Source organism: Dermacentor albipictus, chromosome 3, assembly GCF_038994185.2.
Source record: "Dermacentor albipictus isolate Rhodes 1998 colony chromosome 3, USDA_Dalb.pri_finalv2, whole genome shotgun sequence".
Classification (NCBI taxonomy): Eukaryota; Metazoa; Arthropoda; class Arachnida; order Ixodida; family Ixodidae; genus Dermacentor; species Dermacentor albipictus.
In genome coordinates this window covers 158,863,630-158,878,457 of record NC_091823.1, presented here as the reverse complement: position 1 = coordinate 158,878,457, position 14,828 = coordinate 158,863,630, and the positions used below count along the sequence as shown (strand labels likewise).

The window sequence follows — 14,828 nt, the reverse complement described above, 5'->3', positions numbered from 1 at the left end:
AGCTAATTTCCCCACAAACTGTAGTTCTACCTCTCGGCATCGAGTCATCGCACGAGCACACGCCAGTGCAACACTCCTTCATTGGCCACCCGAGTGGCAGTCACTGGGTGCCTTCTTCGCCAGAGCTCTCTTCTGCCGAGTGCTTTGTTGCCCTGGTGGATGCGCACAGGCTTGCAATGACTCGGTTACGTGGGACCTCTGCTCCCGTGGCTTTACGTTCTTGTGCTTGGCAGACTGCTACCCAGTTAGCCCTAGCATAGCGGGTTTGCACACTCTATCGGTCTTTCGGCAAGCCTTTACTCATAAATGCTGCAACTGTCGCCCTGTGTTGTATCTTGGGTTAACAAGCCCATGTTTGTTGGCGTTCTGATTCCAGAGCATTCTTCACACCACGTTGGAGAGTCGATAAACCCTGCCATAGAGCCTTTGTGCGTTGTGGAGGAACATCACGCCCTTTCCTGACCTTTCCACTCATGAAGTAAGACTCGTGCAAACCCATCTCCACAATGCACGGGAGTTGGACACACACAACAAGCAAACTCTACAAACTTAGTGTAGTAGACAGGCTGAGCCTATCACAAGCACATGAATGCTCTACACACTTACTTTTTCAGGTTGTGCATCTCCTTCTCAGCCCAGAGGTGGATAACTTTCCGAGGGTTCAGCTTGTTGAAGCGATCTCGAAAGCGAAAGTCTTCGCGGATGTACTGCTCCCGGTTCTTGAATTCATTCAGCGTAGTCTTGAACACCTTCACCGCACACTCCACAGGCACTGCGAATTCCTCACTCCTGCACAGAGTGATCAACCCAATTGGTCCTCTCGCTTCGTTTAAGTAATGCTCAAAGGTATACTGACGCAGAAGGGCAAATATAAGTCACCACGATTTGTTCTGAATTAACAAACCTGCCACTCTTATTTAGCTTAGTAATCTAGGAAAGGATGCAGTAATGCGAGCAAAAGTTTGAATACAGTCGAAGCCGGATATAGTAAATCTGAAGGGGATTACAAAAAAGTTCAATATATAAAATAAAAATGTACAAACATTTTCAAGTGGATTTTACAGTTGTTCGTCTTACACAATAATTCGTTATATATGGGTTCGATATATCTGGGTTTTACTGTACCACATTAGCTAGAGAAAAAAATTAAAACACATTTCTGGCACAGCTGTGCAGCATGAGGTTGGGACACTAGGGGGACATAGGCCCCTCATGTTTCCCTAATGGCTTTTTTGTTCACTACTCCAAAGATCCTTGTGATGTAAATGATGTAGGGTTGTGCGAATACTGAACACAGTAGATGTCCATTAATTTGATTGCAGTTAATTAAATTTTTCTATTAATTTGACCCCAACCGAGGTTCCAAGCTGGCCTATGTGCATTTCTGTGGGCCTAAACTTTAGTTATTTGGATACTAAAATTGGCATTCGCCGGTTATTTCGAAACTGACCAAACAGCATGCACACTCGTGATCCCTACAATGACCCTAAGTGGCAACATGTCGTGGCAGAGCTGAGGGCAGAGTGAATGCATTAAACACACATCGTCTCCCATTGAAAATGCCAATTTTCTGCCTCCCCTAGGAATATTTTTAAGCAATAATGGTAGCCCACAATGTATGATCAGATATGGAACCAAAACCACGTTCACAGCGTTGGTATGCTCTAAAGCACAATACAGTTGTATTGCCACAAAGCTGACTTTAGAAAGACATGCGGCAAAGCTGACTTTAGGATATCAGCCACCACTGAACCCTTGCATTTGTCATGTAGTAGTGACGGTGAAGAAAGCAGCAAAACTGGGAATGATGAAACCAGCGTTTTATTGAGTGAACCTGTTTCTTCAAAAGCAAGTTACACTCAAAGAACGGTGATAGCAGTGGACACAGTCGGTGATTGGCAAAAATCTGCTCAGCGGGTCAAGTGCGTGGGCTTTTAAACATCAGTCATTGAAGGTTCCAGAGTAATCACTGGTGCCCGCATGTCTTCCATAAAGTACTATACAATTTGCATCGCGCATACATGAAATCAGATTACACAAGGTTCGGTGACAACAGACAGTGGATAGAATCACTCAAACCTTTCGAGAAACTTCCGATACATGCAGGCATGTCCTGCACTGTACGATAACACTTGTTAGGTGGTGAAAAACGGTCACCCGGAAAAGATAAAGAAGTACATGTATCAATATTTACCTTGCTAAAAGTCAGGTGTGCATTAGATTTCTACTTGTTCAGGAGCTTTAATGTAATTTCTGTTTCTTTCTTTCTTCTCCTTTTTGGACACGGGCATGCATTTGAGTCGTGGGCATGTTAGAATCGGGCAATTACTGCCACATGAATCAGCGGTGTGTTTGGTGTTTCTTCTGCATCCTGTTTAACTCGATGCATGGGATAATTCAATAAATTTTATCTGTCTAATAAAAAGAAATTGACTGCAGCAGAATTTGAATAAAATATTGAATATTAGAATGTTTATCACAAAGCTTAATGCTTACAGATTTTGTGCACGAAAATGCAGTGTTGCATGTGCTCAGGAATCAATGTATTGTGTAACAAGAATGTTTCAAGCTACCAGTAACTTAAATACAGTCGAACCCACTTATGACAACACCGGTTCGAACAATATATCGGTTATTACAATAAGAAGCTGCTGCACCATCAACTTTTGTGTACTTTCCAAGGTGAAATAACCTGCTTACTACAATGCCCCGATGCCGCATCATCGGTTATAACGATGACATCCGACTGCTGGATGTCCGAGCCGAAAGGTAGTGAAATGTAAAATCCTTGAAAAAAAAAAAAAAAGAAATTTCAGCCGCTGCACAATGGACTACTGCTCTAACAGGCGGCGCACTCATTTTCCAGCCGTCTCCACGCACCTCTCTCCCATCACCCTTCCACACCTCCAAACGCAAATGAGCTGCGTCCATATTTCTATGCCGCCCCACCCTCCAAAACATGAGTGGATCACGCCAACTGCGCTGCTCAAAGATTGCTCGCAGGTTCGCTGGCTCTGTACTCAGCGTACTTCTGCAAACAGCTTAATCGCTTGCGTTCGCCTTTGTTGTTTGTGTTGAAATCGTTCCTGGCCATGCGGTTTCTCAGCCTCATTTGACTTGCCGCCAAAACCGAAGATGGCCGATCCGTTTGATGATCATTGGCAATGCACGACATTGCTGGTGAAAAGAAAGTGCAAACTATAGATTTGAAAACAAAGTGCTTGTAACCAATATGGCGATTGTCGCAAACATGCTTGCATCAGATAGTGACAGTGACGATGGCAGCGATGATGCGGTAGGGCAGGCTGCCTCAACATTGTCTTCACAGGAGGTCGGGCAGATAATTCAGTCACTCCAGAGGTTCGTTTTCAGGAGGAACCTTCCGCTGCACTATGTTGAGCACCTGGATGCCTTGGAGAAGGATGTCAGCAAGCTTGGCACAAAGCGTGCAAGGCTGATGGACATACGGTTTTCTCGTGCAAACCAGTGGGAAGTACGTGGCGAGATGCTTGTGGCGATTTCACTACAAGCATCTCGCCTGAGCGTTTCTTCTGGATTTCTCAAGCTGACAGGCTGCCGTGGCACAATTTTTAAAAAGCCTCTTTTGGGGCCACCAAAGCGACGCTTCGGCAGTGCTTGCATATCACTTGCCATTCGTGACCCCTCTTTGCAGTTGTTATAGCAGTGCCATTCTTTAACGCCGACAGCCGCGGCTTGTTACATGTGATCGGAGCGCCCAGGAAGCAGTTAAACGAGCGAACACAATCAGCAGCCGGATGGAGGAAGGTGGTGGGGCGGGCAACTGGCCTCCCCGCCATAGCATTCTCTTATCAGCTCTGCCATCCCCTATTTTGATTTTTTTCATGCAACCTGGTTATAACAATAATTCGTAATAACAAAGGAATTTTCGTGGCACTTGAATACTGTTATAAGTGGGTTCGACTGTACCTACAAATCAAGATGTACATTATTGTCCACTCTATTTAAAGAGTAGACCATTTCGAAGTTCCTTAGCTTCGCACACAGCCACCGGGTCCTCCAAGTCTACTGCAGTCACGCGGACAGTAAAGAGCCAGGGGCCTTTTTATTGTCGGGATCAGCGTCATCTGCCACCTGTCAAACGTTCTGAAATCGACAGGGCGACAGCAAATTCGCGAAGGCACCCCCCCTAAAATCTAAAGCTAGTCTTGTGATGGGTTGCTTGAAACTAAAGAAAGAGACAGATGTGCGTCTATGAACAGCATCAAGAATGAGAGGCTGCTGTGCGGTGGGTCGAAAAGATGGAAGCCATGAACAAGGTTGGTGCCATTGCAGAGATTCACTTTTACTGGCGAGGACCTTTGTTGGCTTTCCGAGTGTTGCGTGGCTGCTGTTAATACAGCTTCGGCAATTCAGCTCCAAACTAAGTTTAGCCACCGTGTGGGATCGCACGCGCATCCGATATCTTCGGAGTGGCCACGCGGTTATCACGCGATAATCACGTGCTCGCTTGCGGAGGGTGGCTGGGAGAGGGCACGTTCGCCGCTCCCGCTGCACTTCGCACCTGGCCGCGACGCCGCAGCCAAGGCACGCCGTTCCCTCCTTTTCCTTTCTTGGAACCGGGGAGACTCCCTCTCCGCCGCTCGGGGAGAAGCGCTATTCTCCCGATGCATCTTTGTCTTTCGGCTGAGGAGCTTGCGACTGGCCGCATCTCAATTCAGCCGCTGAGACCGCCGCGCGCCGTCCCCCTGCTGCGTTCAGCTTTCGTGAGCGACTGACCGCCCCAGGGCCCGAGCGCGGATCTACTCTGGGTGAGCTGAACTCTTATCAGCCTCTTTTGTGGTTCCAACATTGTGCGGCTTCTTTCGCCTCAGACGTGCGGAACGCTCCGCCGCTGTGGTTTTGTTTTGTATTTGTGTTTGCTGTTGTTGTCCAGTTGGTATTGTACTCTAAGGTGAATAAATACCTTAAGCCTGAGACTCACCCTGTCCCCCTGGCCTGAACCTGCTGTGGTTGCAACTCATTGCAAACCGTGGGTTAGGGGTCACAGCTCTAACTGTTAGGGCTGCTGCGAAAGTGCTAGCGAGCGACTGCCGCTCCGCCGGCGCAGTACGATCCAGAGAAGGGACAGGTGTGCACGTGCGAACTTGAGTAATACCCCTATAACCGACACTTGATGAAGCACTACCGATTAGGCCTAATGGCCTGTATGGATTAGATTGATGGCTACTGAAGCCACGTTTGGGCTTGTGGGTGACAATACACAAGAGGCATGCGTACCAAGTTCGTCTGTGTGCTTAAACTTATGCGTGATCAGAACGCATCAAACTCCAAAACGATCTTCTGTGCCTTCTGGCTCTCAAGTGGCCAAATCATCACACATGCTTTCACACTTTCCTAAATACACAGTTTTTGCTGTCGTTTAATGTGTGTATATCATGCTATCAATTCACTCAGTCCTGCCGACCAACGAGCCCTGTGCCTACAGGGGCTGCATGTTGTGAAAAGAATGCAGGCATTTGGGCAGTGACTGCACTGGTTCTTTGACAGAATAATACCGAATATTCAAAAAATAGAATAGTTAGATATTCAATTCAATTTGTTATCATATATTCGAGTATTCACACATCCCTAAAATAAATATTTGATTTGATGCACTGCATGTGTGTGATACGTACCGCATCATTTTAGGCTGCAAGTCCTTAGTGCTTTTCCTTTTTGGCAGTCGTGGTTTCAAAACTTCTGCTTGCAATTATGAGGCAAAATGGCAACGCTTGCATGACAGAATTCTCGTGGCAATCATAAGTTGCCGTGGAGACCATATGAATTCTCCAGTCCAATGTGAAGCCACAACAAAACTACCCAGACAGATATGGCAAAGGGGTGAGTGATAAACAGCCTCTTTTAACTGGTACTCGAGCAATAACTACTAGTTACAATGCTTACGGACACGAAAGAATATCTCCACCAATAACTTTACTGGACAGAAGAGACAGAAGACTATGGCTTACCGGTTGTTGCTTCCAAGGCTACTTTGCAATTCTTTACACCATAATAAAGTATCACAATAGCGATGTGCGAATGATATTCGAATATCATTGAATAGAATCGAACAGTGAATGTTCGAATAATTCTATTTGCAAATCGAATATCTACTATACAAATTTTTAAATATTCGAGTGGAGACCCATGCAGTGCCACGTGTTGCGTGTGCCCCGGAGCCCCTTGTGCTTGGTGCAGCCCAAGTGAGCATTTCCCTTCCTTTTCGGCGCAAACGGAAAGCTGAGCATGTTGCAGATGGGCAGCCCCGACTGACGCAGTAGCAGACTTTGTCACTGCAAGGTCTCCCCAACATCGGCCTGATGCGCGATCGCACGCACAGTGCCTGGACACCGCAATTCGCACAAAGGCATTGCATCAGCCAGGGGTAGCTCTGGCGGTAGAAGGTCCACCCGGGTCGATAGGGCCAATCGACATGACAATGTGACGCAAAGAGAGGAAACAGCAACAATAGCAGCGTGTATTTCATAAAGTTGAAAAGCCTGTGAAAATATTGGGCCTATTAGCCACCGACAGGCACGCAGGTTGTAATGAAGACGCGGCGACAAACTTCACACCGCTTCAACAGCTGTCAATATAACCTGCACGCATGATCTCAGTGGCCAGCAGCCAATGTTTGACACAGTGACACTGCCTCAGCCATTAGGCCCAATCGGTGCTGCTTCATCGGGCATTAGCGACATAAGTTACGGTTTGGTGCCAAATTGATACCGATTTATTTGCAGGCTCCATGCCTAGTTGACGGAACAGCCATTGTGTAAACTTGCTGCGAACCCCCCACATTTCAGATTCTTTGACAGGTGGCAAATCACTCCGAACCCGACAATGAAATGGCACAGACGGCACCTGCTCTTTATTGTTGGCGCAGGCTACGTGTAGAGCGATGATCGAGTCCCATGATAAGCCGTCCGTTAGTCCGTCGCGCAGATTGGTCTTACGATAACCCACCTGCCTTTGTTGGGCCAGCCCTTTTGTATTTTGGAGAAAAACTCGAAAAAGAAATTCCCTATGAATTCAATAAAACACTGCTGCAAAATACAGGTTCACTGTCATACTGAGAACCTCATTGATATTCAGTACAATTGAATGTCACTAATTCATTAGTTTCACAGAAAAAAAGATAAGCACTTGATTCAATTCAACAGAAATTCTATTGATAAAAAATTATTTTTCAGACCTTCACATGCTAGAACTCAGCTGTAATCAGTGCTGGCATACTAATTTGGTGTTTACTTTCATAAGAGTAAACTGAACTGTATATCTTGATTTCTATGTACCGTAAAACCCCACGTATAATACGAACCCGCATATAGGAAAAGGTGAAATTTTTGGGACGCGAAATGAAAAAAAAATAGTTTTATCAGCGTATAATACGAGTTAGGAAAACTTGAGAAAAACATTTATTTAAATTGCACTTCACACTTCCATCACTGTCATCCTCAGCTGTGCTCTCTTCGGATAGTTCCTTGTCAAACATATCTTCCCAGAAGTACTCATCCTCGGTGCCATCAAGCACGTTCAAGATGCCGCACTTCTTGAATGCGCGATGCCCAAGGTCCTCTGGTATGCTGGCCCATGCGTCCACCCACTTGCATAGTGTGGCTGGTGAAGCCCGCTTCAGCCACACCGTCGGCGTCACTGCAGGCTCACCTGAGCGCATCCAATCTGCGTAACGCCGCTTGACCGTGTCCTTGAACGGCTTGTTCAGGCAAACATCTAAAGGCTGTAGCTGAGACGTCAGCCCACCTGGGATAACGACGAGTTCAGTGCCGGATTCGCGCAACAGCCTCTTCACTGAGTTGGCCAAATGGCAACGAAATGCGTCCAGCATGAGGATGGGCGGGAGCGACAACAGTGCACCGGGCCACCTACACGAGACGGACTTTATCCAGTAGAGCCCAAGACTCTCAGTCATCCAGCCTTTCTCACAGGGTTTCACAACCAAATTTTTTGGCAGCTCCTTACCTTTAGGCACTGTCTTGCGCTTGAATAAGACATAGGGCGGGAGCTTGCGTCCGTCTGCCGTGCACGACAACATGACGGTAACTCGTGTTTTGTCGTTGCCAGTGGAGTGGACATTAACCTGTTTAGAGCCCTTTTCATACACGGTGAGGGGTAATGGCATGTCCAGATAAACCGGTGTTTGGTCAGCATTGCCGATTTGCCCTAGCTGGAAGTTCTTGGACTTGCGCAGGGAAATAATGTGGAGCTGGAAAGCCACAAGCAGCTCTTGTGGGGGTTCCACTCTGCGTGCGGCTAGGGCTGAAGGCGAGCTCCGGATCTAGCCCCACGCACTCGCTTTGTGTTATTCCCCAACCCGTAGCGCGGGAATCGCGGCTACGTCGGGTTCGAACGAATGAGGCAACCAGCGGCGTCAACTGTAAGAACGTTTATTGCTACCGGCAATAAAGAACACTGGCAGAGCGACGTCCTCTCTGTAATAGTAATAAATAGGCTGGCCTCGTTGCCCGGGATAGTCAGGCAACATGGTCACTCACGGTTTGCGGCAGGTACTCCAGCCCGGCAGGTGAGGGGTCTGGCCTCAGAGAGAGAGGGTCTCCCTCGGTCGCGCTGTTTTGTACCTTCTTACCTGGGCGAGGGGAATGTCCTCCTCGCTCGTCAGCTACCTGTCCGCGAGTCGGGGAGGAAGGGCGCGCGCGCGTCACGAGAGCGAGGGATAATCGGGAGAGGGCATAGTGCGCCTCTCCCCTGTCTATGCCGGCTCTCGACGAGACGGCGCGGGGGAAGATGGGTGCGTGTGCTCCCCACACTCTTCATACGATTTGGGCAGCTTTTACGAAATCGAAGTTCGGCGGCATAAGGAAAATACAGCACAGCACATGTAGCGATAAATCCAGTGCTTGCTCGCTTTGAAGGCTGAGCTCAGTCGCCATTTTTCTCTTGCAAGCTCTTTTGCCTGCATAAGCTCCCTGCTCACAGCTAGATACGCGGCTCGCTATTGGCGTACAAACTTTGTCAGGGCGAGTTTGATTTCCGGGTATGTCCTGCTCTTCGGGCTGCGAAAGCTTCTTCCCGTTCCACTGCACTAAAAAAAGGCTTCCTTTTGTCGACGCCACCCGCGAATGCTTCCCTCGTTGATGCCAAACTGCCTCATGGCCACACTGTTGCCGATGTCCTGTGTGGCTAAAATAACCTTTCTCTTGAAAGCAGCCGAGTACTGTTTTCGTGGTCTGGACATTTTGGTCCTTCAATGCGGAATAAAAAAGATGCACTCCGTGAAGCGCGGTTTGCATGTGTGCTGCCAAGGTGCGCACTCAACAATAAAGAAATGATGTTGTAGTCAAGCAGCAATAAGGAAACCAAGCCGTAGGAACGCAGCAATAAGGAAGCCAAGCCATTGCCACACAGCAATAATGAAACCAAGACTTCTAGCCCAAATTTCTAAATGAAATTTTTGTTCGGATCCGCATATAGTACGAGGCGAAAATTTGAGACCCCAATAATAGGAAAAAAGCCTCATACTATATGCGGGTTATTACGGTACCTAAGTTACTGATAGCTTGCTACATTTCTGTTATGCAATGCTGGGAGACTTCCGAGTATGTGCATCTCTGTGTTTTCCTGCCCCAAATTTGTAAGCATTATATCTTGTGAAAACTTTTCTGACATTCAATTTTATATTAGTTCTCTTTTTTCTTGATTCGATTCTATATTCGATTCAACATCTACTATTCGGTATTTACACACCCCTAATTGTTGGAAAAGAATAGAAGAGCTATAAAAAAAGGCAGCAGCGCTTACTTTCCGCCAGCAGCATGGAAGACGCAGGACTCCTTGCCCGTGCTGATGCAGCCGTTCACCTGATCGAGGATCTCCCTGTTGACCAGCTTGTAGAGAAGCAGTCGTGTATTTGGATCCAGCGATTGCTCCTGCACGAGGGATACACGCACTGGCTTCGATACAGTAATTGCTATAGAAGCTGCAGGGGCAACTTGCAACTTGGCAAAGGAAAGGCTAGCACACGATCTCACTAGGCCAACAACAAATGAGGCACTGCTTAGTAAAAGGTGTGGTCAGTACACCAGAGTACCCTTTTCGTTTCCTGCACAGCACACGGCACACAAGTTTAAGTGTGTACAGCATGGTGGCAATCAGCTCCTAATGTGTGGGCGCTTCCACGTTGACAGTTGGGTCATACATACGAATCCAAGAAGGAAAGGCCACCTAGACAAATGCAAAGCACCCGTGGGTCTCGGGGAAAGTTATCTCACCTGTAAGAATGCCGTGGTTTGGTATCGGGTGTTTCTGCTGCAGCTTCAATCTTCAGCTAGCCACCACAAGTGTAGTATTAATTATACACTCCTAGGCCTATGTATACCTTACTGGCCATGCAGTACCTGCAAGTCTCTGTGTGCACAAAGTGCTTGAGATAATAAATGTCTCAGCGGATGTCTCAGTGGAATAAGCCCATGCCTATGCATTTACAAGGAGTATTGCGTGTTGTTGTTACCACTATTCAACATAGTAAAAAAAAGAGGGGGGGGGGGGCAGGGAGGCAGTTTGACATACTGCCAACAACTTTGCTATAACCCATTATGTTATAACGAGGTGTGACTGCATATTAAAGTAAATAAAAGTACACCAGTGTGTTTACACTCTGCCCCCATGGAAATGCAGCCGCCATGGCTGGCAAACAAACTAGCGACCTCGAGCTTAGCAGTGGGATCCTGCAGCCACTGAGCTACCATGGTGAGTTCCTTATATATGTGACATCTGCTATCATTAGAACATTTATTACAGCTACTTGAACCGGGAAACAAGCCTGGCTGTAGAACAAACATGCAGTGATGTGCGGAGTGACCACTTTTGGCCCATTTCCCTTTCATACCACAGGGTGACTTCAGAGGCAATCCTTTGGGCATAAGCATAATGAGAGCGTAATCAAGCAGTGCTCACCGCGGTGGCCTTCTCTCGCTTGTCGTGTAACCGGGCAGCACGACGCCCCTCCTGGGCAGAGTGCACCTTGAGGGAATTGTACACGTGGTTTGACAGCCGCATGTCAAAACCTCCACCGTCCCCTGTCGAGATGCCGGGGGGCAGCTCCATCACCCTGCACAGGAGGACAAGTGGGATGTTATATCACAAGTGCATTTAGCTAAGGTGAAAACAGAAAACGCACTTAATGGGAGAGAAATGCTGGATATTCATCAGACAACACAGTGCCAAAAAAGTCACAGGCTTGCGTAGCCCATGCAGCACAGTCAAAGCATAAGCTGCTAAAACATCTCTATAAGAGCTCCATTTCCAGCAGCATGCCCCAGAGGATCTTCACGTCGTTTTCACGTGAACAACCTGAACTGTCCACACGGCATCGACGGCAAGCTGCGGCTTGTTCTACCTCTACAAAGCGGTCTGCTGAGCTTGATGTTGTCTGGTTGCAGCCGTGTGCGTAGTTCTACGATTCACTTGTTTAGCAGAGGTTCGTATTTTGTGAGGAGGCACCATAATGTATACTGAAGAGTAAACACAGGTAACCAGACTACGTGGCACACACGTCACATCCCTTGACTCGTGGCACGGTACGTTGCTGTTGATGATGATGGTTTGTTGGCTTCCCCTACGAAACAACGTGATGACAAATAGAAACCTAGCCTGCTTGAGTTAACCAGGTCCACCTACATGCAGCATGCAACTGCTAAATGCAACTGCTACATGTTGCGACACCTGGTGGAATATAACGGAACTGCAATACAAAGCTTGTACGCATAGATGCTACTTAGTGCGCATGTCACATCCTGCGACAAATGGCACGATACAATGCTAATGATTTCATGGCATTCACTTTGAAACGGCACGGTGACGAACAGTCGCCTAGCATGCTTGAATTAATCAGGTATGCCATACAGGTTTTCATTACATCAAAATTTACACATCTCCACAATCTTCCTTTACTTCCCTAAGGCTTCTCTACCTACCTTGTACCGCTACCTATGCAACTGCTACATTGCATGCCACCTGGTGTAATAATATGCCACTGAAATGCAAAGGGCCCACGTATAGACGCTACCTGGCGTGCATCTCACATCACAAGGCAAGTGGCACGATGTGATGCTAATGATGATGATGATTTATTGACATCTCCTTTGAAACGCGGCAGTGACATAGTCGCCTAACAAGCTTGATTTGGCAAGTGGCATGGCACGGTGATAATGATGGTGATGATGATGATTCAGTGGCATGCCCTTTGAAACACGGCGGTAACATAATCACTTAGCCAGCTTGACTTATTCAGGTACACAATATTTATCTTTTCTAGCATTCTTGTATACATCTCCTTAAACTTCTTTTGCTTCTTGAAACCTTCTTTAGCTGCCTTGTACTACAACCTGTGCATCTGCTACATGGTGTTCTACCTGCTGTATTATGCAACTGCAATGCCAAATGTGGACATATTGATGCTGAACGGCGTGCATGTCACATCGCGTGTCTCCCCGAACTCTAGCACGCATCTATAGGGCATTTTTATACTGCATGCTAGCAAGCACTGGCGTGGCTCAGTGGCAGAGTAGCTGACTCCCACACAGCGGACCCGGGTTTGATACCGTTGGGAACTGAGTATTTCTTTTTTCATTTCCAGTAATAGCTGCTACAGGCAACAGTCACTGACGGTGGTGGCGGACACCATCGCCAACTGAAATGGCCACTGGAATGAGCCAATAACAGCTTACGCTGTAAAATGACAAGGATCAAAAGGGTGCTACAGGGACAAGCACTGATTTAATCACATTTTCTTTCATTGCAATCAGTTTCTGCACCGTATTACACAACAAATCTACACTAAGTCACCCTATTTTGTGTTTTCTTGAACACATCGACACTGTGTGTCATCAGTGGACCATTGTGTAACAGCACAATACAAGTGTCACTGTAAAAAACAATTCAACCACACTGTGCCAAAGCAGGGAAATTTTGAGGACGTCTGCACACTAAAGGCCCATGTGCAAGTGGAAGACTTGCAGCTTCCACCAATAACATTTGCCAACGCTAATCAAGCCCTTCGAGGCAAAAATTCCAGCAAACATCATTCACTCAACCCAGTCACACCAGTCACTCACGGCACTCACCGGCAGGCATTTCGGCGCCCACAGAGTGTGGCGTCGTGCTTGGTGGTGAAGCCTCCGCCGGGCTGACGGGCCACACCCGAACGGCCAATAGCCTGCGCAGTTTTTTGGTCTCGCTCAAACGAGTCCCAGTGTCGGGCACCACCGGAGCCTAGGCCACCGTCCAGGCCATCCTCGTCTTCGTCCTCGGAGTCTGACAGCACTGGCTCCCGTGCCCGTCGGTAGTTGTCAAATGACACAATCACTGCGCAAAGCGTGCAGTCATATGTGGCAGCACAGCCTCCAAAGCTGGCCGACACCATCGCTACGGACTTCACACGCGTCCCTCAATTAAGGGGCAGTCTGAGCCTAACATCACGAAGCATATGGCCTCAATGAATTGGCCATTTCAGTCATGAAGTGCCCACAATGCAACACAGAAAAGGAGTCACTTTTTAGCGGGCATGCGAAAAAGCCACAAAGATGTAGCTTCACAAAATAGAAAAAGAAACATGAAATCTTTAATGGTGTTTATGCAAAGCATAAATGTATATTCCTCAATAAATATACAATACAGTCGACTTTGGTTAATTCAACCCTGATGGGACTGACAAAATTGATTCAATTATTCAGCAGGTCAAATTAAACAAGACGCAAAAAGAAAAGAATGCCAAAATACATTGCTGCCCTGATTCATTTGGCAGTAGTTTCTCAATTTTGACAGGCTGTCAAAAAAAAAATGCGCAGATCACATTAAAGCTGTTTAAAAAAGGAGAAATCTAATGCACAACTACGTTTCTCTCAAGGAAAATGGGCAAGAATCTAATGTGTTGCACAAATGGCAGCCAGTTTTTAAAGTCAGCTTCGCCTCGCGGTTTTTGAAGCGTGCTTCGCCGCAATATACTTGTGTTATGCGGTAAAGCATACCAACATTGCGAAGGCGGTTTTGGTATAGTGTCCAATTGCACTGCGCAGGCAATTTCCGGCCCAATATTCTTTAAAAAAAGCAGACATTATAATTGGGTGAATGTCGTAATCTAACATACTGAGCTACGCTTATTACTTGAACATCTTACTAGGGCGAGCCGAAAATGGCCCTTTTCCATGAGAGATCAGGTGTTCAATGCATTCACTGTCCCATAAGCTCTGCCGAGACAGACGCGGCCACTAAATTGGTCGCTATTGTGGTCACCATAGGTGTCAGGCACGTGCATGCTGACTGGTCAAGTTTGAACTGCCTGTTGAAGGAAAATTTTAGGATCTAAATAATGAAGGTTTGGGCCCAAAGAAATGCATGGGTGCCGGCCGGAACCTCCAGCTGAGATCGAATTAACTGAAAAATCGAAATAGCAAGAGTCTAATTAACAGAAGTCTACTGAAAAAGTTCTTAAATGCAGACAAAAATACAATTCGGACTGTCCAGAATGACAAAGTGAGATAAAGGAGCCCTAACACGGCTCACTTGAAAGGTTCAAAACGGTAGGTACCATGTTCTGCCATGTTGTAACTACAACGACAAATGTGTCAGCGTCACCATTCCTTTCACCAAAGGAAATTACTGTTTTTTGGCCCCAAGTGCCACAGATGGTACGTAATCGTCATTAGGCAGGTTTGTAATAGGAGCGCCCAAACCTAAGCTACTTCTAGCAAACAGCGTCTCGTCACAATGCATGTGTTGAATGCAAACTGCTTCCTTGAGTTTACACTCACCCCTAACTGAACATATTA

At 47.0% G+C, this 14,828-nt stretch overlaps 1 protein-coding gene across 1 annotated transcript in view; it reads right to left on the bottom strand.

Moving 5' to 3' along the window:
• Positions 1–14,828, bottom strand: part of LOC135908680 (serine/threonine-protein kinase RIO3) — a 33,744-nt gene that overhangs the window by 10,527 nt on the left and 8,389 nt on the right. The window contains exons 4-7 of the mRNA XM_065440531.1: positions 13,125–13,365; positions 10,957–11,110; positions 9,802–9,929; positions 607–789 (exon numbers count right to left, since the gene is read on the bottom strand). Coding sequence (XP_065296603.1) covers positions 607–789; positions 9,802–9,929; positions 10,957–11,110; positions 13,125–13,365 — 706 coding nt within the window. The remainder of the gene's footprint in view (positions 1–606; positions 790–9,801; positions 9,930–10,956; positions 11,111–13,124; positions 13,366–14,828) is intronic.